This window comes from Protopterus annectens, chromosome 11.part0, assembly GCF_019279795.1.
Source record: "Protopterus annectens isolate FY-2018-M chromosome 11.part0, PAN1.0, whole genome shotgun sequence".
Taxonomy (NCBI): Eukaryota; Metazoa; Chordata; order Ceratodontiformes; family Protopteridae; genus Protopterus; species Protopterus annectens.
In genome coordinates, this window is record NC_056745.1 from 194,165,922 (window position 1) to 194,189,720 (window position 23,799).

Below are 23,799 nucleotides of genomic sequence, written 5' to 3' on the forward strand. Positions count from 1 at the left end.
CAGATGCATTTTCACTAAATGTGAGTTTCAAGAGAAGATAAGTTTACATTGTTTATGCTAAATCTGTTTTCAATGAGAGAGTGTTTTGTTTAGAAAATGACTGTCAGTATTTTTTTCTGTAAAATTTGAAATATTAATTTTAAATAAAATCCAAGTCTCTATGATAATTGTAAAAGAAAATAAGGAAACAGTATGCACCCTGACAAGTTTAAACAGCATTTATGATAACTGGGGAGGGATGGATAACTAATGGGATATTGGTATGGCTGATGGGGAGCCTGATTCTTTATCTTACATAGGGCCCCATTTGTCCACTATCTGTATCTATTGCCTTTGGAGCTGTATGCTGCAACAATACAGAATTACTACCCATTCAAGAAGGTCGTTGAGTGTTCTGAGTGATATCAGAAGGGATAGCTATCCTTGATGACAGAGAAGGAATAAAGAGGTCAAAAAAATGTAGGTGTCCTACAAGCATATAAGACCCCCCCCAAAGAAAACCAGTACACTATATAAAGTATTAGTTCTGATTATATTCTGATTTTTGTATGACTTTATGGTTTATGAACAAAAGCAGCTGCAGCATTTATATTGTCTAAAATTGTTTTGCTTTATTCATTGCACTATAGAATTAATTAATTAAAAGATCTGGACTGCATAATATAATATAATCATGTTGCATTTTAGTATTATATTATTACAATACCTTCATTACAGCCTCCAGCAACTGCAATTTGTTTGCTATATCATATAGTGTGCATTATTTGGGATGATGATCAGATCGGTCAGATCTTCAGCATCCGTTATGTGGTGATTTTTGCATATTACTATGATACAGTCTTCTCTACAAGATTGGATTTCTGTATTTAGTTAAAAACTGTTACTCTTGCAGTTAGTACAGAGGACTAAAGCTCCAACATGTTAGTTAGCTGCTTCCATTGGGAAGGGCTGCAGGCTTTGAATACTTCCATCTTCATTTACCTACAGTGTAACTTTCATCAAGTCATGTAACCAGACTTGCTTTGGAGCAATTGGGAATTTTGGGCAAGGCCCTTTAATGGTCTCCTGGACGACATGCCTAGTAACTGTGAACCTGTTGTCATTGTTTGCCAGCCATCCCCTATTGCATAGGTGATTTAGTTCCGGAAATGTTATGGCAATATCACCAGAACACCATTTTTTAAATGCAGCATAGATAATTTATTCTTTACGGGCAGCAGGCACTGTATCTGTTGGTGAAGCACTGAAATGCAAAGTTGTTTGCTAGCAGCACCCTCTGCATTAGTAACAGTTCTCTTTAATGTAAAATGATTCAGATGACTTTTACTATTGCAGAGATTGTACATATTAACTTAGCATATGTTAACAGGTAGTTAACATTTCTTATGCTCTCATAAATACTCTTCTGTTTAAACTGTGCTGCATCTGGCTGGATCTTATGGTCTGATGCTTGAGATCTTTAAACAGTTTAATGTAGTTCATACAAAGCTATCAATAAAGTGCATGCCATTTATTTCTTCATAGCAGTAATGGGTTTACACCATTAAAAAGTGGCTATAACTGTGGTGGGGAGGCTCTCTGTGGATGAAAGTACCTTATGCTCTTATCTGGCCATTTTTCAACAGTCTTTAATTTGAATTTGCCAGACTGGTGTGCATGTGTGTGTGTGAATTAAGTAGAAATACTTTGGCTGCTCTGTGTTTGTGTGAAACAAATCTGAATTGTAATTTTGGTCATTATTACTTTTAATTTTTTTGACATAGACATCTGAAGAGGATGCTGGATGTAGATATAATTGCCGAATTCTGGGTATGTCTATAGATAAAAATGACTGGCCCTGCTGAGTTCACAAAGTTAACAAGTCATTAATCTGTCTTTGCAGGACAAGTGTGCATTTCTGTAAAGCAAACTAGATTATGGTGGCCATTTTTATCACAATCAGATGTGATGTGTACAAAATTGATTTAGTGGTCATATTTGTTCAGTGTAGATCCAGCCATCTTCAACTCTTTTTCCCCATTTTGCACATGGAGTCAGGGTGTCACTTCAACAGTGACAATCATCTTGGGCCAAGATTTACACCACCAGGTGGCTAGCACTGCAGAGGTAGTTCATCTGTACCACTCACACAGTTGAACATATGCCCAATTTCAGAGTGCCCATTCCACCTATTTCATTTCTTTGGAGTGTGGGAGGAAACCCACACCACTGCAGGGAGGACATGCAGATTCTGTACAGAGAGCACCCCAACCGAGAATCAAACCAGAGAACCACTTGCTGTGAGGTGACAACACTAACCACTGCACCAGATATTAGTGGATTATAATGACAGCAGTTTGAGTGGCCTTCTATGGCTGAAAGGTTCTAAAATGGGTACCTTTGTCATTATTAGTTCATACATTTTGTTTCACTGGTTAGATGGAAAAATGTTCAAAATTACTGATTTAAAATGCATTCTAACAAAGGTTGCTGTATTAAACAAGAAATATAATTTAAAGCTATCAGTAAAGTGAATAGAATAACACATGCATTTATGCGTGGTCCTAAAAATGTATGCAGAGGGTTCATGGTTTGAAAAAAAAGCCAAGGGATCAAGGTACACATAATCTGCCTCTAGCCAGATGCATTTTCAATATATGTGAGCTTCAAAGGAAAATAGGTTTACTGTTGATCATACTAAGTCTGTTGTTCAAGAGAAGTTTACTGTTGCTCATGCTAACCTCTATTGTGGTTTACAGTCATAATATTGTTAGGAAATGTGCAATTATCTGCTTGGCAAATGTTGCTTACTATTGCTGTACTAAAGTCATTTTTTTTCTCCTTTACCTATTTTTATTTCCTTTGATTCCATTTCAACAAGTACCTAGCTCTCTAATCTCTATATTTCCTGCCTTGGACACTTGACTCCTTTCACCTGAAGACTAAGAACCCTCTCCTACTGGCTGCCTCATCACAGTGCCTCCTACCCTTGTTCCCTAATAGTAATAAGGGAAGCAAGAAAGTATGTTATTTTTCTACATTTTCAGAAATGTATAGAGCAGTACTAATTACTTTTAGGTGGTTTAAAGATTGCTTCTGAGCCAGGACTGCCGGTAGCCATTCCTTGTAGTTTGTATTTTCCCCACAACATTTTTTGAAATAGATTCCATTTATATCCTCTCCCACCTTCCCTTGACCAGACTTCCCCCACTTATAATCTACCTCTGTAATTACTGACTTTGTCCACTAGGTGGTACCCTTACCCAGCTCTACCAAGCCCTCTACCTTATAGCATATTCCTCTCAAAATTCCTTGTCCAGTACTTTGCTTCTCTTCAGTTTGCTAAGTTTTATTACTACCTTAGCACCTTTCTCCTACCATCCCTCCCACCACTCTGCCTACCTCTCTTTGTACCTACATTACTTACCTTCCTTCAAAGCACTTTTTTTCTGATTGTTCCTCATATGCTTCTTCCTTCTCTTGTCTGTACCTGTTCCATTCGCCCTGTGGGCTCACTCCGCTCCCCTACCCTACCCCCAAATCCCACCCACCCCAGTAGCTCTAAACTTATACTTTTAAAACCACACCCTCCTACACACACAACCAACCAGATGGTACCACCATCCTAGATAATTGAGCCACACCTATTCTTCACTTAACCTTTCTCTAACCCTAATTAATTACAATCTTAACTCAAACTTTACCTCTCCTCCTATCCTACACCTTTGCTAACTACCTAATATTTCCTTACCAATTCTACCATCATGTCTACCAAAACTACCTCAACCCTAACTAAACTACTACTCTGTGCCACACTCATATATGTACTAACCTCAGCATATTTGATAACCTCCTATGAACGACAATATTTCTCAATTTAACCATCCAAGAAAACAAACAATCCTACATACTTTCACATTCACCCATAATAATATCACTATTACATCCACACCTAGATACATACTAGCTAAATACCACAGACTTGCCCACATTAAATACAATAACCTAACAACAAAGAAATTCTGGTACCAAATTAGTAACATACATTATCTTTTGCTTTTTCTAAAAAAGCATTCCTTACAGGACAGAGACATACATCCTACCCCTGGCCCACATAATGTCCTATCCACTGGACATCCCACCAACTATCCCTCTATTCCCCTCACCCCAACAACCACCCCAACTCTCTCCTCATTGCACATCTCAATATCCAAAGTGTTAATAACAAAGTTCCCCATCTTCATGCTCTCCTTGATGTACACTCTTTTGATATTTTATGCTTGACAGAGACCTGGCTAAAACCTAAAACACATGATAATGAAATTATACCACCAGGTTATAACATATTGAGACTTGACCATACAAAAAGAAAGGGAGGGGGGAGTAGCACTTCTTGATGGGCTACAAGTCACCTATATACCCTATAACCCACCAAAAGCCAACCATGCTGAAGTCCTAATTTCCAAACTACAGATTAACTCCAGTAAATCCTTATATATCTTCTGTATCTATCTACCTCCTGGAAACAATATCAGTATACTAGAGGATATTCTTAGCTGGGTCTCAACATCCTTCCCACAAGAAACTATAATCCTAGGAGACTTTAATATAGATTGGAAGAAAATCAATACTGAACATCCTACCTCTCATATTAACCTTCAACGCTTCTCTCAGGCCATTACCTCCCCAACAAGAATAAACAAACCAAACAAAAAAGAGAGCACTTTAGATTGGATCCTTATTAATAACTACCACCAAAATTACACAGTTGGTATCCTCCCTGACGATGTAAGTGACCATTCCTTGACTTATATAATCAGGCAAAAGTTTAATGCCTCTCACCTAACTTCATATAGGACTATACGGATCAACAAGCAATTTAACCAACACCTTTTCCAGAGTAAACTCAATGCCTGTGATTGGTCTCAATTAAAAACCCTCCCACTTGAACACGCTGTCAAATACTTCAACTCTAAGTTCTTAGAAATCCTAGACCAGCATGCACCTAAACGTACTATCAGAACTAGGTCCAAACCTGCCCCCTGGCTTACAAATGAAACCAAGAAAAAAATCCTCCTCAGAAATAAAGCCTGGTCTAGGTGGTGAACTACCAAAAATATATCAGATCAACAAATCTTTAGGCATATGAGAAACATGGCAAAAAAAGAAATTCTCTCAGACAAAAAAAACTTTTACTGTAAAATGCAGCAAACAAACCAAAACAATCCTCAAAGATTCTGGGCAAGTATCAATAGACTCCTTTATCCAGATCACTCCAGAACACCAACCCCAACTGGTGTAACACAGGAGACACCTATCCAAACTGCCAATGCTTTCAATTCCTTCTTCACAGAGGTGGTCCAATTTCTAGCCAGTCAACTAGCTCCTGACAGATCTAGTCTTCTTAATTCTTCTCCCAGCTCTCTTCCTACCTTCCGATTTTTACCCACCTCAACAAATTTTATCTATAAACACATTCTAAAACTTAAGCCTTGTACTCCATCTGCTGACCAGATCCCAGCCGAATACCTGCAAAAATCAGCTAAAGAAGTAGCTTACCCGATATCCATCCTGATTAATTGAACTACTAACGAGGGAAGCATCCCTGACATTTGGAAAATCTCACGTATTATCCCCCTACACAAAGGTGGCAACTCAAATGAATACTCTAACTATCGAACTATAGCCCTACTATCCCCCTTAGCAAAAATAATGGAAAAATGTATTCATCATCAGCTTCTAAACCATTTAATTCAACATAACATACTAGCTGCAAGCCAACATGGCTTTAGGCCATTCCACAGTACTACTACTGCCCTCTTATCTTTTGCTGATACCATAAACAAAAACCGCAATAACAATGTTCTCTCTTCCTCTCCTTTTATTGATCTCTCAAAAGCATTTGATATGGTAAACCACTCTCTACTTATAAATATTCTGAAATCACTCTCTCTTGATACTATGGCTCTACATTGGTTTACTTCTTACCTCAGCAATAGGCAACAGGCTGTGCTCTGGGAGAATAAACTATCATCCCACCTTCCAGTCTCACTTGGTATCCCTCAGGGCTCCATTCTAGGCCCTCTCTTATTCTCAATAATTATCAATGATCTCTACCTAGCTATTCCTCAGGCAACCTGCATACAGTATGCAGATGATTCAACTTTAATCTGTGCAGCTGAATCCTCATCTGAACTACAATCCCTAACTCAGACAATATTTAATATAGTAGAGACTTGGTTCTTAAAATATTGCCTTCTCTTGAATCCCAAAAAAACAAAGCTCCTTCTCTTTACTCCTACCCGTAAATCCATGCCTTTAGATTTCTCTGTTATTTCTAACAATGGCACCCTCATATCCCCTGATTCTACCACCAAACTCCTAGGAATAACTATAGACAATTACCTCAGCTTTGATAACCATATTAATAACACTATAAAAACAGTCAACAGAAAAATGGGCTCCCTATACAGGATCAAATATTTTCTCACTCCAACAGCCAGAACTACTATTGCCCACTCTCATCTAATCTCAACACTTCTCTATGCCTCACCAATTTACACCAACCTATCCAAGAAGAATCTTCTTAAACTAATTATATCTTACAATAACATTGCCAGATTTGCTACTGGTAATCGCTTTAGAACTCATCACTGTCAGAATCTAAAACAACTAGGATGGCTTGAACTGCAAAATTAGCTTTATTTTAACCAACTTACCATTGCTCATAAGATCCTCAACCAGCCTAACAACACTCCTATACTCTCAAACCTCATTACTCTGTATAAAAATCTCAATACCTTAGGCTCTGCTAAAAAACATCTACTTAGTATTAGTAAGTCTAACAACACGGCAGGTAACTCTCTTTTCTCAAACACAACTGTGAAATACTGGAATCTTCTACCTAATTATCTTACTTCACTTCCTCCCCTACCCCACTTCAAACAAAAACTCAAAATATACCTTAGAACACACTGGCTATGCCCTTGCACTAACCTTGACTAATCCACTACCTCTGTGACTAAATTTCTCCTAACTACACTCTAACTATAATTCAATGCTCTTTACTGTAAACTTTACAAGAATAGCAAACCTGCATACAGTTATGATCTACCTCACATGGTTATCTTATTCAATATGTTGTAAATACTCTTATGCAACCATTTTCAGGATTTGTAAACCTGAAAAAGTTCAATCTACCTCATGTGAATATTTTGTTCTATATTATTGTCAATATTGCTTTCCAATATACCGTAAAATGTTTTGTATCTTCTGCTATGTTAACTTGATTGTAACCTTACATACACTGTTTTGAATTTGTAACCATATACTTATTGGTATAATGGATCTGTCTTGGAGCTTTTCTCCCTGGGCCTCTACTGAAAATATACATATATCTGGTTTGACTAGCCTGGTCAACAAATGTAAAATAAAAATAAAATAAATAAAGTATGTTTTCACTGTGCAACTGTTGTGTTTTGTTTAGCAAATGGCCATCAGTATGTGTAATATAAAATTTGAAATAAAACTTTGAAATTTAATCTGCATCTCTTTAATCACTGCAAAAATAAAGAAGAAATTAGTATGCACACTGACTGTTTTGAACAGTTTTATAGTAATTGGGGAGATATAACCAAGTAATGAGACACTGGAATGGTTGGGGGTCTGGTCAATCATCCTGCCTAGGGCTCCATTAAAGCGTGATCCGGTTCTGTAGAAGAGCCACCCTAATGCTTAAGTTAAAAAGATAAGAAAATCTGCTTTATTATAACAAGAGAATTAGTTAATATATTCTGTTCTATTTATTTCATTATAGTAAAGACAATTTAAATTAGAAATAAAAAAATACTCTTACGTAGGATGCTGACATAAAATAGAAATTATGACTAAGGCAGATGAATGATGAATGTAAACAGACACAGCTACAAAACAAAATAGTTAGTTGTTCCAGCCTTATATCTCTTTTATATTTCTTATAATTGTACATAAATTAGCACCTAGCACTAGAATGAAGAATACAGTCTGATACTAATAAGTTCTACTGTAAGTTAATAAGTGTTTATGTTTTATCACAGCGCTAGAGTTTAGGTGCCTACACTGATGAGACACTTTGTTCATAACAGAGATGTCTTCACGAGTTTTCTGCCACTGCATTCATGTTTCTATAAACTTGTTCAAATACCTAGCACATTCATGATCTAATATTTAATGCAAATAGACAAATGCACACAGATGACCTAGGCGTCCAACCTTATAAGTCGTAGAAGAGAATTACTAATTTTGTTTTTACCATACCAAGTTAAAGAGGCATAAGATCTTAGGAGCAAAGATATCATGCAAACCACAGTGCACATGTTTGGGAAACCTTGGATGTAACAACATCAACAACAAATTATAACCTTGTGTATTTCATACCTCAGATTAAGTTATGTATTTGAAGACAGACAATAAACTTACCTCTAGCTTTGATTCTCCCCAAACAAAGTACTCACCTCTACCATGCCATCCAGACATTTTTCTTCAGACTCCTTTGTCCCTTTGTAATTGAAATAAAATAGAAACTTATTAGAAGATGATAAAGAACAGTTACATAAAAGCTTACCATAATAATAGGTCCTTAAAAGAATCTCCTCCACTAGGCACTGCCTTTGGAACTGTAATCTATCAACATTAAGACAACTCAGCAAGTTTAATAGCTAAGAGTTGCACACAGTGTTGTAAACCATATTGTTAAAAGAACGTGGGCTGCCCATAACTCCTCAGTTCTCCACTGCAAATTATCCTCAGGAGGCATCCAACTATGAGAAACCTGGAGAAGAAGCCAAAACTTGGTATAAGAACACTAATATATATATATATATATATATATATATATATATATATATATATATATATAAAACAATAAATAAAAAATATCTCAGATGACCTTCAGTGGGAAGAAAAAGCAGTGAGAGAGGGAGGAAATAACACAGTGTACTTGTGAAAGTTCTCTCAAAGATCTACTGTTATGGCAAGTTCTTATATAACTGTTATATCTTCTTTGAGGACATCTCTTCCCTTAGGCCACACTTTTGATCAGTTAGCTGGAAGAGTGGCACAGTCCGATAAGTAATTAGGGTACAAGGCTTTACTTCAACCTTTCAAGAATCAGAACATGTCCAAAAGAGAACATTATCAGTACATATTTATGACAGCTGACAGAAAATGTATTCAGCAAATGTGAATTCATTGCAGCTGATCCAATGAAACGTAATTTCCACAAAACCCCCACAAAGCAAAAATCATCACTTTTCTGTGGTCAACAGAACCTTCCATATCCACATTGCTGGGGGTCTGCAAGCTATGACAACCTTTAACAAAACACTGTTTGCCACAGTGAGCAGGCTTTTTTCTGTGATTGGCTGGAACTGAGTCACATTGCATAAATTTGTCTTTGAATAAGTCATAGTACCGATTTGTATATATTATACTGTTTATTCAGCATATACATTGTTCTAAGTGACACAGTCCAGATGTCTATAGACATACACAAATAGATGACAGAAGCATCCATGGTTACTGATAAAAAAAATGATACTTCTTTTCACATTTTCAGTCATAAAATATTATGAATTTCCTGTTATGAAACTATGGCTTATATCAAAGATAGAATCTTTACAGAGGGAATATAGAACAAACACAAAGAGAATTTAATGGACTTGTTCTAAGCAATATACTACTGTTTCTAAGTTCACAAGAATACCACGTAACAGGAAACCACCAGTGCACCTCTCCCCTGTCCAATCTCTCCAGTGCCCATGGCATTAGTTGAACACAGGTTGTCTAGGTTGCAGTCAGGGTTTTATCTCTTCATTCTATGGGGCTGGTTACATTCTTCATAATTTTGATATATATCTATAGGTGGGTCAAGGATAATTCTTCATTAATGGCCGAAAGGGCAGTTAGCTTAGTCCTACCCTATGAACCTATGAACAACAACAACAACAACAACACTGATGTCATCTCATCCAAATGGTCTTTCAGCTAATCAACAAAGCACTGAACTTCTTTCACTGGGAAATGAACCATATGGCCACCAGGGTGAACTTTGCCCTTATCCCCCGGGTAGTGCTATCTCGGAGTTGGTATATTTAGTTAGGGGAAGTTGGGGGGGGGAGCCCCCCACTCATGTGGGTTTCATTTATGTGCGTTTTATTATTTTACTCTGGTGGCCAAGTGGTTTGTTTCCCAGTGAAAGATTTTTGGTGTTTCGTGGTTTTAAAATTTTCAGCTTTCAGCACATAAAAATCGACTGTCAATCATTTAGCGGACCGGAGTTCTGCTGTGGTGACCCCTAACCGGGAAAAGCCGAAAGACACAACAACAATAACAACAGCATTGATGTCATCTCATCCAAATGGAATTCGGGTAAGTAGTCTTTCAGTTAATCAACATAGACTCTTATCTATATATATATATATATATATATATATATATATATATATATACATATAGACACACACACACACACACACACACACACACACACACACACAAACACGTATATATATATATATATATATATATATATATATATATATATATATATATATATATATATATAAATAAAATAAACCAGAATATTGGTATGTAGTTCTAAAAGAATTGCATGTCTTGGGAATTCTGCTGTCTCATTTCCAAGTATCACAAGAAATTAATTCCCTTTGTTTAGTGACCCAAACAAATCATTTTACACTCCATATATTGACTATTGGGGCTGCCACTGCGGTGGTGGTGCTGAGATAGTGTTGTCGCCTCACAGTAAGATGTTGTCCTGTTCGATTCTCAGCTAAAGCATCTTCTGTGTGGAGACATGCATGAATGGGCATACCATCGTTGAAGGTTGTGCGTCAGGGCTGGCAACTCGGCATGTAAAAATCTACTGCCAATCATTAGTGGACCAGAGTACCACTGTGGCGACCCCTAACCGGGAAAAGCCGAAAGACACAACAACAACAACACAACATATTGACTATTGGGGCTCATTCTCTTTAAATTTTTCCAGTTTTGTTACTTCCAGTCTCCTGTTGTTCCCACTTTGCAAAGTGCATGCCCTGCTCCAGTTATTGTTATTGCCTAGACATAAAATAGTGCTCTTTTGGCTAGAAATAAAATAGCATTTTTTGTCTAGAAATAAAAGTGTCCTTTTGTTTAGAAATCAAATAGCCTACTTTTGTCTAGAAATAAAATAGTGTTCTTTCTTTATCCTTCCAAAGTAATGCTTCTTCAGTACGTTACCCGAATTAGTGCCAGACCTGAAATAACTGGGAGTATTTGTACCCACTCTTTATTTCTTTACAGTATATTTCATTTAACATGGGTGAAACAGCACTAGAAACCACATCAAAGATAGCTCCATATATCAGTTGCTTCAAAATGGGAATTTTTTTTCTTGGCTAGACAGAGAGAATGATTAAAATCAGTATGTAGACAGCAGGGAGTCATCACTCTCCTAGTTGTGGTATTTCTGCAGTGAGAGGGAGTAGATAAACATGACCATCAGGAATTCAGATTGTTTATCAGTGGAAGTGCTGAGCCTAAAAGAAAATGTACGGGGCATCAATAAAGACATTACTAAAATGCAGACACCAAGAACCCTGCAGCATGGTATTACTGGAACACAGTTATGTGCAGAGGAGGGATTGTCACACTGATTTTCCATGTTTTTTATTTATCAATTATGCACTTTCGTGCCTGCAAAAGTGGATTTACAAAAGTGGATCCACTTTTGTGTAGGCATGAAATTAATATATGCAAGTAGGAAAGGTGTTCATGTTTTTTTTCTATGTTTTTCATTTCCTTGTTACTAAGTTCAGAATTTCTGGTTTCTTTATTTGGGAGTCCATTTCTATAATGTGAATTTGAAATGACTATTTTCGCTTAGAATATCTAAGTCAGAAAACACTTGCCCTTACAACCAGCAATAGGATGCTGAGAACTGACTCAGGAAAAACTATTTATGGTTCATCAGCTTACTAGAAAGAGATAAATAGAAGGATATCTGAAATGTTCATCAGCTGGAATGTTGCTTAATACCAGATGCCACAGGGAGGCAAGATCAGGATTTGATTCTTAGTGGCCATAGCACTTGATTTGTAAGAAACACTCACCGACAGCAAAGCAATGTCTCCAGAAAGTGAAGACAGTGAGAGGATGGATATCATGGTGAAGATTTTACAGATGAAATGCAATGTAAAAGAAAGAACTGCAATGCAGTTCGAAAACACCTCTGGCAAGGAGCTTGGGGACTTTAGCTAGACTGCCTTATCCTAATACTTGTTGAATGACCCACTGAGGGCAAAAGTATGCTTTCCATTCAGAGGAGGGTGTCATGCTTTTTTAGCACTAAGAAAACATGGATCAAGGAAGTTGGCAAACTCCTGAGATGTTGGCGAAAAGAGAATATCATATAAGGGAAAAAACCATGAAGCACCTCTCAAGAAAACTGTTTGTAAATAAACTTATGGGTGGAAGGTTAATTAGTGCAGGGCATTGTAGATACAGGAGAAAGTAGGCCTGAACAGTAAGAAGAAAAATACTTGAAAACAAAAGTGGACACTAGCTGCTTAAAGTGGTAAAGGGATAATGAGAGGGAAGGAATTATTTTAGGGCCGTTATGCTGTTAAAGAGAGAGAGAGAGAGAGAGAGAGACACACACACACAGCTAACAAATGCTGGGATTAAACTGTACAATGTGAGGAAGGGGCATATGTGCTGCTTGAAGAGTAAGAAAACCGATGCAAAAGTTAGTACAGCCCAATATACAAGAATTTACCGGAGCTGTTGACTAGAGAACTTCTAAATGGAAAAAGGGTCCGATGTCACCACATAGGCCAAGAAGGAGCTGTCATGGGAGAAAGATAGAGACCAGCCCAAATCTACTTACCCAAGTTTGCAGAACTGAGCCACTATGCTAAATATGTGTTTCCATTTGACCTTGTTGCTTCCGTTTGCATGTGGATTAGTTGTGATCAACTGAGGGACAGAGAGAGATGTATAAAATGAGGAACAATAAGTATTAAGGAGATTTTCAGCAATAAAGTCTGAACAAGCCACACTGACCATCATGATGTAGTTAAGTTATGCCAAGAATGGGACCTGAAGCAGATGTAGGAAGATATATAGAAACTGGGCTGCTGTTGCCATTTTGTGGACACAGGAAAATGAGTTTCTTGAGACTTGCTTTAAAGTTATTGAAAGTGTAAGCTGATAAACCAGTTGCTGTTCCATTTTGTTGTCATATTATACCACCAAGGTTCTACTTTATTCTTTTTGTAATGTAAATGACAGATGATATGATGCTCAAACATTTTATAGGGGTGTTACAAGACTGAGCTGTGGGTTGAATGTTTAATACAGTATATATAGCACACTGACAGCATTTAGTGCACTTCCAGGCAACATATCCTAGAGTGACCTATTCTGCGTTATTTAACATACTGGGAGATGTCCTAGGTACTATGGATTGGATAAGGAAAGCAATATTGATTTAACCTTCAGAAATGTTGTACAGGATTACATATATACACATGTATATATAGGTAGGTACGACATGGTTTAATTATGCAGGGATATATGGATATATACAGGGTATAAGGGGAACTCTGGCACTGCAGAACAGCTTAGAGTGAGTTACAGCTCTCACCAGGAGAGAAGCAGGAGCATGACTCTTGGCAGTTGAGTGCAGCACTGGCTTAAGTAAGGGAAGGTGGGATGTGAAAATTGTAATGCCATCCTTTTTCTTGTTAAGGTAACTATAACTACAGCCAAGATGGTGTAGGGATGATGGTGATATCCCAGTATGGAAAAACATAGTTAAAATGAATCGGACCACTGAGATATTTTGGCTGCAGAGCAGTCCCTCTTATTTTTACAGAAAAGGAGTTAGGCATGTAGAAGAAGAGATTAGACATGTTGGTAGAAGATGAAGGCCATTGGACATGGCCTGGAGGAAGTCTCACAATGACAGGACTGTCAGGACAATTTAACTATGGTAAAAAAGTCATGTAGGATTGTAAACTAAGAAAAGAAAGGAGACATCTGAGATGTATAGAGAAAGAGAGCTGTCTGTGGTTAACAAGAGTGAAGAGCAAATAAAATGGTGACAACGTAGATAGGAAATATGAATTTGGTGGCAATAAAAGAAGGCATTAACAGAGCTTTAATGGAAATCAGAAGAGTTGGAAGACAAGGGAAGGATGGCAATGATAATAAAGGGGAATATTTATGTGGTGTGATGGGGATAAAGTTCAGTTGCACCATATACTGGCAGAAAGGGGGTGATGAAATGAGATAGGAGGGCTTCCTAGAACAGAAATTTAAAAGAATGCTATTCAATATTATGAATCCAGGTGGGTATCACACGTACAATCAACCCATGACAGTGTTGGTACCAACAGGGCTATTGGCACCTTACCCTTCAGTGATACTTGCTATGGGATGTGATAGTTTCAAACGGGTGAAGAATGGGGGTGGGGTTCTTATGGGTTAAACTCAGATGACAGTGAAGAATTATTGCTTGTTTCCAATATCTGTGGGAAATGGGGAGCTACAGAGCCCATGTAACTTTGGCGAAGGATAGATTTGTTTGAGTCAGTGAAATTTGATATAGGTAGCTGGGTACGGGAGCATTAAAGATAGAAATGGACAAGGAAGGATTGAAGTTCCATCCAACCATCCACAACCCCTTTTGCCCATTTTTCCACATGGCTTAGCTTGTGACTTCAAAACTGACGCTCATCTAGAGCCAATGTTCACAAAAAGACAGGGGAGAGATGTGGTTTATATTCTCAGGGAATGACTTTAAATTCTCAGGAAAGAGTGTAAACAAACCAGCCATCTGCATAAGTTTCTGGTTAATGGGGATGTAATGTATTATGTCAAACAGGCAGTGATTAGGGAGGGGTGTGTGTCAGATCACCAACATACGTAGAGGTGGCAGATATGGGGTACATCGTTAGGTACTAGAATCCCTGGAGAAGGCAGAGCAGTGAATATAATATAGAAGATGAAGATAACAGGAGTGGTAACAGAGGATAATCTGGAGATGGAGGTATGGGAAAATCAAGTCTGGTGATCAGATGGGATTGTATTAAAGTAGCAAAAATATTAAGACTTTTAAATTAGGTGTTTAGATACAGGAAAGAGAGAAGAGATATGATTGTTAGAAAGAAGGCTGTAGGGCGATGAAAAGGTACCCCTCTATGGAGGGAGGCTATAGTCATGGTTCATCCCAAAAAGAAGAGTAGAAGAGCGGTTCCATCAAACTGTGGAGGGGACAATCATTTCTATGTTCTAGATGATATCAGCTTAGGCTAGAGATGCAAGAGCGGAGCAAATAATGTATGAGGCCAAAATGATAAGGGCAGCAGTAGTTAGAAGAGCACTGAGAATAGTGAGGGTGGCCAGACTGGCCCGAACCAGGCTGCCCTCTGCCCTTCTTTTCTTTCTGCTTAGTGGGGAATAGAAAATTAGGGAGTTTTTCACAACTATAGCAAGAAGGAGTGGAAGATACTGCATTAAGTTCATGTATATTTTCATGCTACATATCTGCAGTCATTATTTCTAGAGGTATTGGTGGTCTCTTGCTGTGTTGTGTTTCAATCTGAGCTGGAATTCCATTTAAGAAAATCCATAATTTTTCCCAAAAAGGAGAAAGAAATGTAGTGGGGATTAACAATCAAAAGAGTGGAATAAAGTATTTAGGAAATAATATGCACTGTCCCCCCCAAATATGAGAGGATTTAATGGAGAAAGTCTCCGGTTATAAGGAGAAATGGAGTGTGCATGTGCTCCTTAATAAAAGCAGGCTGGTGAGACTGATGGTTCTATCACAGGTGCTACAGACAGTCAGAAATATGGTTGCCTCACCAGGGAGAAGGTAATCTGGAAATTCAAAAGGTCTAGGATGATTGCTATATTAGAGAAGGGGAATAGAATTGGGAAGGAGGGCCTCAGAGCAGGAGGGGCATGTAAGAAAGGTGGTGTATGAAAACTCTAATGTGTTACATGTGGCAGTTACTACAGAATATGTAGAGGGGAATGGGAAATGCAGGTTCTGTGGTGCTGCATAGTGTCAAGCAATAAAGGTTATCATCAGATAAAGGCTTGGAACTTACAATTTGGGTTTAATTCACAAAGGAGGGACAAAGACTGAGAAGGAAGTGCGTGAAGATGAAGAAAACAATCAGGGACTCATGGAGGGCAGTAGAATGGATATAGATGGGTGAATTAGATTTCAGTGTAGCAGAGACACGTGAAGACAGGATTGGGACTGAAAGTTATGGAGACTTGTACAAAGGCAAGAGAGACCTGAGTTAAGAGAGTAGTAAAAGTTAAAAACATGCATCCGTAAGGAAAAGGAAGCAGCTTTAGAGTTTAAAAAGATGTGATGCAATATATAAAGAGTATGGAATAGATATAGCATTGCCTAATTGCCTACCACTCAGCTGCCTCCAGTTTTGCAGAATGTCTCTGATTTTGCCTAATATATTTGTCCTGTCCCTCCTAAATTTTTTGACTTCCTAATAAATTGTTGAATGTTACAGTCAGTCAGTCAATAATGCTAGACTATTTTGAAAATGCATGTTGATGCAAAACCTGTTGTTCTATTAACTTTTAAATGAACTGGAATAGAATTTATAAAAAAATCTCTCTGGTTTGGGGCTTTTATCCCCCCAATTAATTTTGGCTTTTTCAATTATTCTTGCACAAAGAAGTTAGGAGACATGCTGCAGAAAATATTAGTGGAACAGTGGAATAGACACAGCAAGGCAGAAATCAATGAGTGGAGTTTAATTCCCCATTGGTTTGAGCTGGAGAAGGTTAAGTGACTAGGACTTAACGCTCAATATGACAGGAATGTAGTAAGGAAAATATGTTGAAATTATAGGAAGGGCAGGAAAGATGGGTCATTTTGACCAAACCGGTTTGAGAACTGGAGAATTCCTGCTGATATTGTGTCACCAACTCCTTAAGAGTTACGGGGTAAGACAGTAGTGTGTGAGGTTGTTTCAGTGGTGAGGGATTGTGTCAAAGCTCTTTGAATAATTTTTATCTGACTGAATTAGTAAGAAGCATGTGTGTATTCAAGTGGATTTCAGATATGTTTACAGCCTCAGCTTTTATGACAAGGAGCCTTTGTAATTAGGATTCCCAAAGCTTTGCATTTATTTTATATTCTTATATTTTATTTGTCTTGTATATCACATTTCTTTTATATTCTTATATTTTATTCTCCCATTTATTTTAACAAATTTATACAGTTTCCCAAAGCTTTATATTTATTTTATATTCTACTTCCCTGATGCTCTATTAAATCTGCTTTTGAATTCACACAAATAAACAGACACCTTTAGGTACTGACCTGGGCTAGCTGATTGATTGTTTTACTCTTCTCACAGCTTTCTCCAAGTCCTGGTCCATAGCCTCCCCCCCTTTTCTTGTCCTCCTAACATAATTCTAGTGTAAGTTTCCTAGCCCTGTCAAACCTGTTTTCTCACAGCTTTCTCCAAGCCCTGGCTCTTAGCCCGCCCTTCTCTCAGTCTCCTAAAATAATCTTATATTAAGCTTCCCAGCCCTGTCAATCCTGTCTATTCCCTCCCTCTTCCTCTTGAGAGTTTACTTATTCCTCCCCTGAGCTGCAGCGCCATCGTTAAATACTAAAAGCCTCTGCCTGACTACAATCTGTTTCTGTGTGTCCCACGGGCACCCCTCAGTAGTGTGCACAACTGTAAGTACCATTTGTACTTATGACTGTACTTACATTTTGAATAAAAAAACCTGATGTAGAAAGGTACCATCTTTTGACTTAGCTTTTCTGCCCTTGCTTCATAGGAATCCCTAGTAGTGTACTCACTTATACCATATTCCATTCTTTTTTAATTAGTACTCTACTGAGTCATAATTTCCTGCATGTCCCTTTCTAAACCCCCTGGCGTAACTACATTATTTTCCTACTTCTCAGTGAACTGCAGCTCCCCATTGGTGCATAAATAATAGAAACAAACAGAAAGGTAACATTCAAACCAAAACGATAGGCTGCCTATTTTTGTGGTTTCTAACCTTCTCACTGATTGTTTTCTGTTGGTGACTGCTGCTCTGAGCCCACTGCTTTTTATACTGGTGATGGACTACATTAGCAAACAGGCTAGAGGGGACAGATCAACAAAGCTGCTGTACACAGACAATGTGGCAATACAGGCAGACTCTGAGCTAGAATTTCAGCAAAGGATAGAAGAATGGAATGAAAATCTAAAGATGCATGGGATGAAGCTAAGCACAGATAAGGCAGTGGTAGTGGTGGCAAACTGGGGAAATCAGAAGAAACCGAGAATAGAGATAGAATGGGTGGAACAGGTAAACAGCTTCAAGTATCTGGGAGGGATGGATGAGGAGAAGGGTAGTCTGAACGAAGAGGTCAAAGCTAGAATCAGAGGGGCTGCAGCCAACTGGCATAGAGTATCAGGTGCAGTCTATGACAGAAGAATGCCAAAGAAGTTGAAAAGTAAGGTGCACAAGACAGTGGTGCGATCTGTACTACTGTATGGTACAGAAACCTGGGCAGTAAAGGCAGAACAGTTGAAGAAGCTAGAGGTGATGGAAATGAAGTGCCTGAGAAAGGTGGTAGGATGCACACTGTGGGACAGGTGAAGAAATGAGGACATAAAAGCAGAAGCCAAAGTAGCTCTAATTGCAGAAAAGATCAAGGAGAACAGATTACAGTGGTTTGGACACATGTAGAAAAGCAGAAGAGGTGGAGGGATTGTGCGAAAGAACATCTGCAACAGTCAGACATGAGTGTTACAGAAGGCAGGAGTGTGGCACTAAATCGAGAGAGTTGGTGACAGTTAATATGATACCCCAACCCCATGTAGAAAAAAATGGGAAAAAGGGGTTGATGATGATGATGATGGCTCCTCCTCCTCCTCCTGGAAGGTGTAACCTGTTCCATTCACCCTTTGGGCTCAGTCTGCTCCCCTACCCTGCCCCCAAATCTCACCCGCCCCCACTACCTGCACTTATATACACCCCTGACTCCTCCCCACCCAACATCTCTCCAATCTCAATGCACCTAAGCCAAACCCCATCCACCTGTAGATCTACATCACCCCAAACATCCACCCCTCCTACAATGCTCTGCATAACATCTCTCCCTATAACCCCATTTGCCTTACTAATCTCTCACTTTTCTCTTACCAATCTCACACGTTTCCCCAACCCTTGTCATAACTCTCACACACAGTCCACTACACATTACCATCAACTTCACTTCCCATCCTACTCATCCATCTCACATGAACTTTTTACCTCTAACCCAATCTATTTTTTCAAACCAAATCTGCTCCCATCCCAACCCCCCCTGTACTCCCCTCTTAAACATGGTACCAGAAAATCACTACTCTCACACACCCCAAACTACCCTTGCCCAACACACTGCCTCATTCTTCTACTCCACCACATCTCTCCCTCACTAGCCGATGACATCCATCCCAACCCTGGACCCATCCCTAACATCAGTCTCACCAAACCCTCCACTCAACCTACAAATACAAAGTCCATTCACCTTACAACACTTAATGCACAAAGCCTAAAAAACAAAATCCCTAACCTCCATGCCTGGCTCTCCCACAACCACCCCATTACCGCCATTTCTGAAACCTGTCTGAAAACCTATACAAAAGATAGTGAAATCCTACCACCATGTTTCAAATTCATTCGTATTGACAGAGCCCACAAAAAAGGAGGTGGAGTAGCAATAATCTACCCCACCTCCCATACCATAACTCCCTACTCCGATAAAATACCAACCTTTGCCAACACTGAAATTATAATAGGTTTACTAAAAATAGAGAACCACAAGTCCATATGCATCATTGCCCTCTATATTCCCCCTGGTGATAATATCAAAACTCTTGAAAACATCCTGATCTAGTTCTCCTCTAATATAAAAAAATGAAACTTATATACTGGTGATACCAGCATCAACTGGACTACTATTAACTCTGAAGCCCTGTCCCACCCAATCATCCCATACACTTTTTCCAACTAATACAATCTTCAACCAGACCAAATAAAGATGGTACCTCTGGTACCATCATTGACTGGATCCAAACAACTCACCTGAACCTTATCATGAAAGCTGGAACATTACCTGGTCCTCTCAGCAATCAGCTACCAGCCTTCACCAACCATCTCTCATCTCCACTGCATAAACAACACCACTACATCCAAACCTGCAAACTCTCCTCTTTCAACACTCTAACTTTCTCTGAATGTTTAAAGCATACTGACTGGCATACCTCTCAACCTGGAAACATCAAAAATCTGAACAAAGGCCGATGAAAAATAGGTACAAATCTATACGCTGATTAACATAAAAATTGAATGCATAATTATGTAACCCAACCCACTTCAGTGGAATTGTGGGATACCAACTTTCAAACACAAACTGAAGAACAGACAACCAAAATATGGCCCCAACCCACACCCTATAGTAAATGGTAACAATTCTTTTAAATGTGTAGTAATGATGTTCACTAGGAAGGGAAAAGATGATGAACCTTAGGATTTTGTTTTTGGTGACTTGCATTGTGTGGGTTTTGTGGTAAAAGTAGGGCATTTAATGACAGGCAATATTCTAATATTAGCAAAAAAATATAATTTGCTAGGACCTCCAAGTCATTCTCCATGGCCTACTAATTAGTGGCATATCTTGAGTTTGTGCCACTCGGGGCACTCGTTGAGTTTTCCACCTTCCCCCCTCATAAAATTGTGGTTGAATGGGGCCCCCCATACACAGCCCTCCTCCCCTGCAGCCATTCCAATGTCCCATTACTTGGCTGTTTTGCCTCATTTACCATAAACACTGTAATGTGCGTACTGCTTTCCTTCTATGATGATTATTTTTATTGCATTTAAAACTTTTTTTTTACATTTTATAGCACAAACACTAACAAACATCTGCTATAAAAAGCAATACAGTCTCACATTCATTAAAACAGCACTGAAACCCACATTCAAAGAAAATGCATCTGGACAGTGTCAGATAAAGTTTACCTTTGGGCTGTTTTCAAATCATAGATTCCTTGCACATGAAACATACATGTGTTCTTTGATTCACCTTCCTGATTGTAAGAAATTACATTATTTGAATAATACAGCACACTTGTTACAGCACATTTTAAATGTATTGTTTGACCATTTTTTCTAGTAAGCAGTGAAACAAAATGCATGCACCAATAATGACAAAACTGCCCAATTCAGAACACTTCATTCATAAAAGACTACTCAAACTTCTACAATCCACCAGTATCAGTAAATATGCAATCTCTGCAGAAGTAAAATTCATCTAAAAATTCCACATTAAAGAGATCTGTAATTAATGAAGAGGTTGCTGCTAGCAACCAACTTTTTCATTGTTTCATCTACAAATAAAGTGCCTGTTGCCCTTGAGAAATAAAATGCCTACATTACATTAAAAAAATGATAAGCTAGTAATATTGCAATAGGGAATGGATGGCAAACTGATAACAGGTTCATAGTTACTAGGTATCTCTGCCAAAGAGGACATTCTCAACACTGCAGCATCCACCCCCCTTTAAAAGTACAACACAGCATTGCATCAGCAATCCATCTACATACTGTAGGAGTAGAACCCACAGCCTTCTGCATCAAGAGCAAGTATTGTACCTGTTGTGCTACTAACAACACAAACAGACTTGGCCATAAACAGCACTAAACCTCTCCCCCTAAAGAACTATGCAGCACAAAAAATCTGGAAAAAGCCAACATTTATTGGGGTGGGGGGAGCAAAGGCCCAAAATCAGGGACACATTTTAAACATAGTATGTATAATGTTAGAAAAGTTGCTGGAATAAAATGTGTTGTGTTAGCACGTGTTTCCTCAAAGATAGGAAGACTGAAACTTTAAATGGCTATCATTATTTAGTGAATTCAGTTCTCACTAATTTGCTGGAAAGTCACAAATTTTAAGAGGAACAGATCAAAGAACCAAAGAACACAAGTGGTGGTGTGGGTGGGTAGGGAATTCAGGGTCCTTGTGAGCCTGAGTGACACTAACCACCAGGTATATTTAAAAAAAAAGCTCAGTAAAGAAGTGTCTGGAGTGAAATGCTGACACAAACAAACTTAAAGATACAGCAGTGTACTTTAAACAGCTTATAGAAGTGTGATAATTCAATAAAAGTAGTTTGCTTTTTAGTGTTGTTAGTAGCATTATACGTTGTTGGTAGAGATAAGGACAGTGGCCAAGTACAGACATAAACTAGTTGGTATCTCTTTAATAATTGAAATGTCACAGTTCTGAATTTGTATTGACTTTTTGCTATCTAGGTCAATCCTATTAGACCTATGGCCTGCTTCCAGGGAAGCTCCGTGGTAATACTTTTTTACAGCCTTGGTGAAATTTTACCAAGAGAATGATGAAAATGCCCCTAGTCCTTCTGCCAAGTTCTATGTGAGATTTAATACACAACTAAGTGACCACTAACTTATTCAGATAGTACATCATTTTAGCATCTCATCTCAGCATGACTACCAGCAAGGTGTTCCACTGCAAACCTGACATCTAGAACTAAACTGTTGAGGAGGCCTTTGCTGGTTGAGTTGCTTTATTATAACAGACTTTAAAAAAAAATCTTCTTCCTTCAGGCTGGCATATAGTACTGAATAGCAGTGCCAAGCTCATACAGCGTCACACAAAGGACCTAATGGATGGATGTAATTCTGATCTCTGATCTACACATTTCTTAGCAGGAATATCCATTTATTTCCTAGAATTTCCTGTTATCTGTCATGACAAATGCACATTGGTTAACATTATCACTTACTTCAACTTACCAATAAGACAGTTACCATTTGAATTCCATTTTATAACTGTTATATTAGTAAAATGAACAGCTAGCAAAAGTTGTGTAGTATTAGTAATAGAAGACAGTGCGTACAAACATTATCTTTAAAGAACCATCTTTGGGTGAATCCCTTTTATAAATCTTAAGTTTAACTTCAAGATATATACAGGTTTCTATAATTATTGACTTGAATTTATTCAAAATAATAATCCATTCCTTTTATTGTATTAAATTGACTTGACAGGAGGAGTGCCAGGCTTGAGATCTGTGCACTACTGATAATTGTATAAAATGTTGTTCCTTAATGTGTTATTCTGGGGTTAGTGTAAGGAAAATCAAGATTGTGCTTATGCTACCTTCAGGATTACTCTTCTCTAAGATACAATGTGAAATCTGGGTTGATGTACACATTCATTAAAATGCCTACTAAGAGCATTTTTTCATCATGTTGGGGGTAGAAGGGGCTTGCCCCCTTGCAGAAAGACATTTTACTGATTTTCTAATGTTAACTGTCTTAACTGTAGTATGCAGCTGAATTATTCTAATAATGTATGATCAATATTTTTTGAATTGTTGATAGTTCTCTTGAGAGCTCCTACTAGAAGACCAATAGGATAGACTTAATGAATCAGCTGTGACGTTTTAAACTGACTCGTTACATAATAACTGCTGGAAGAAGCCCGCATATTGTTGAATTCATTCACATTACTGCATGCATTCTGGTAACTCTATGTGGATAGGTATTTAATGCTGGACTACATTCTGTCTCCATCAACAAGGAAGCTTGTACCAGATGGTATTCCCATTACAGTGATTTAATGCCATACACCCCCCCACACACACACACACAATGCCATCAACAGAATGGCCAGCAGATAAACTAATAATGCCATCATGGAACAGCCACCAG

The 23,799-nt window shown here is 38.2% G+C and overlaps 1 protein-coding gene across 1 annotated transcript in view; it reads right to left on the reverse strand.

The window, feature by feature from the left end:
- Nucleotides 1–23,799, reverse strand: part of IQSEC3 (IQ motif and Sec7 domain ArfGEF 3) — a 3,183,686-nt gene that overhangs the window by 53,677 nt on the left and 3,106,210 nt on the right. The window contains exon 14 of the mRNA XM_044087614.1: nt 17,384–17,410. Coding sequence (XP_043943549.1) covers nt 17,384–17,410 — 27 coding nt within the window. The remainder of the gene's footprint in view (nt 1–17,383; nt 17,411–23,799) is intronic.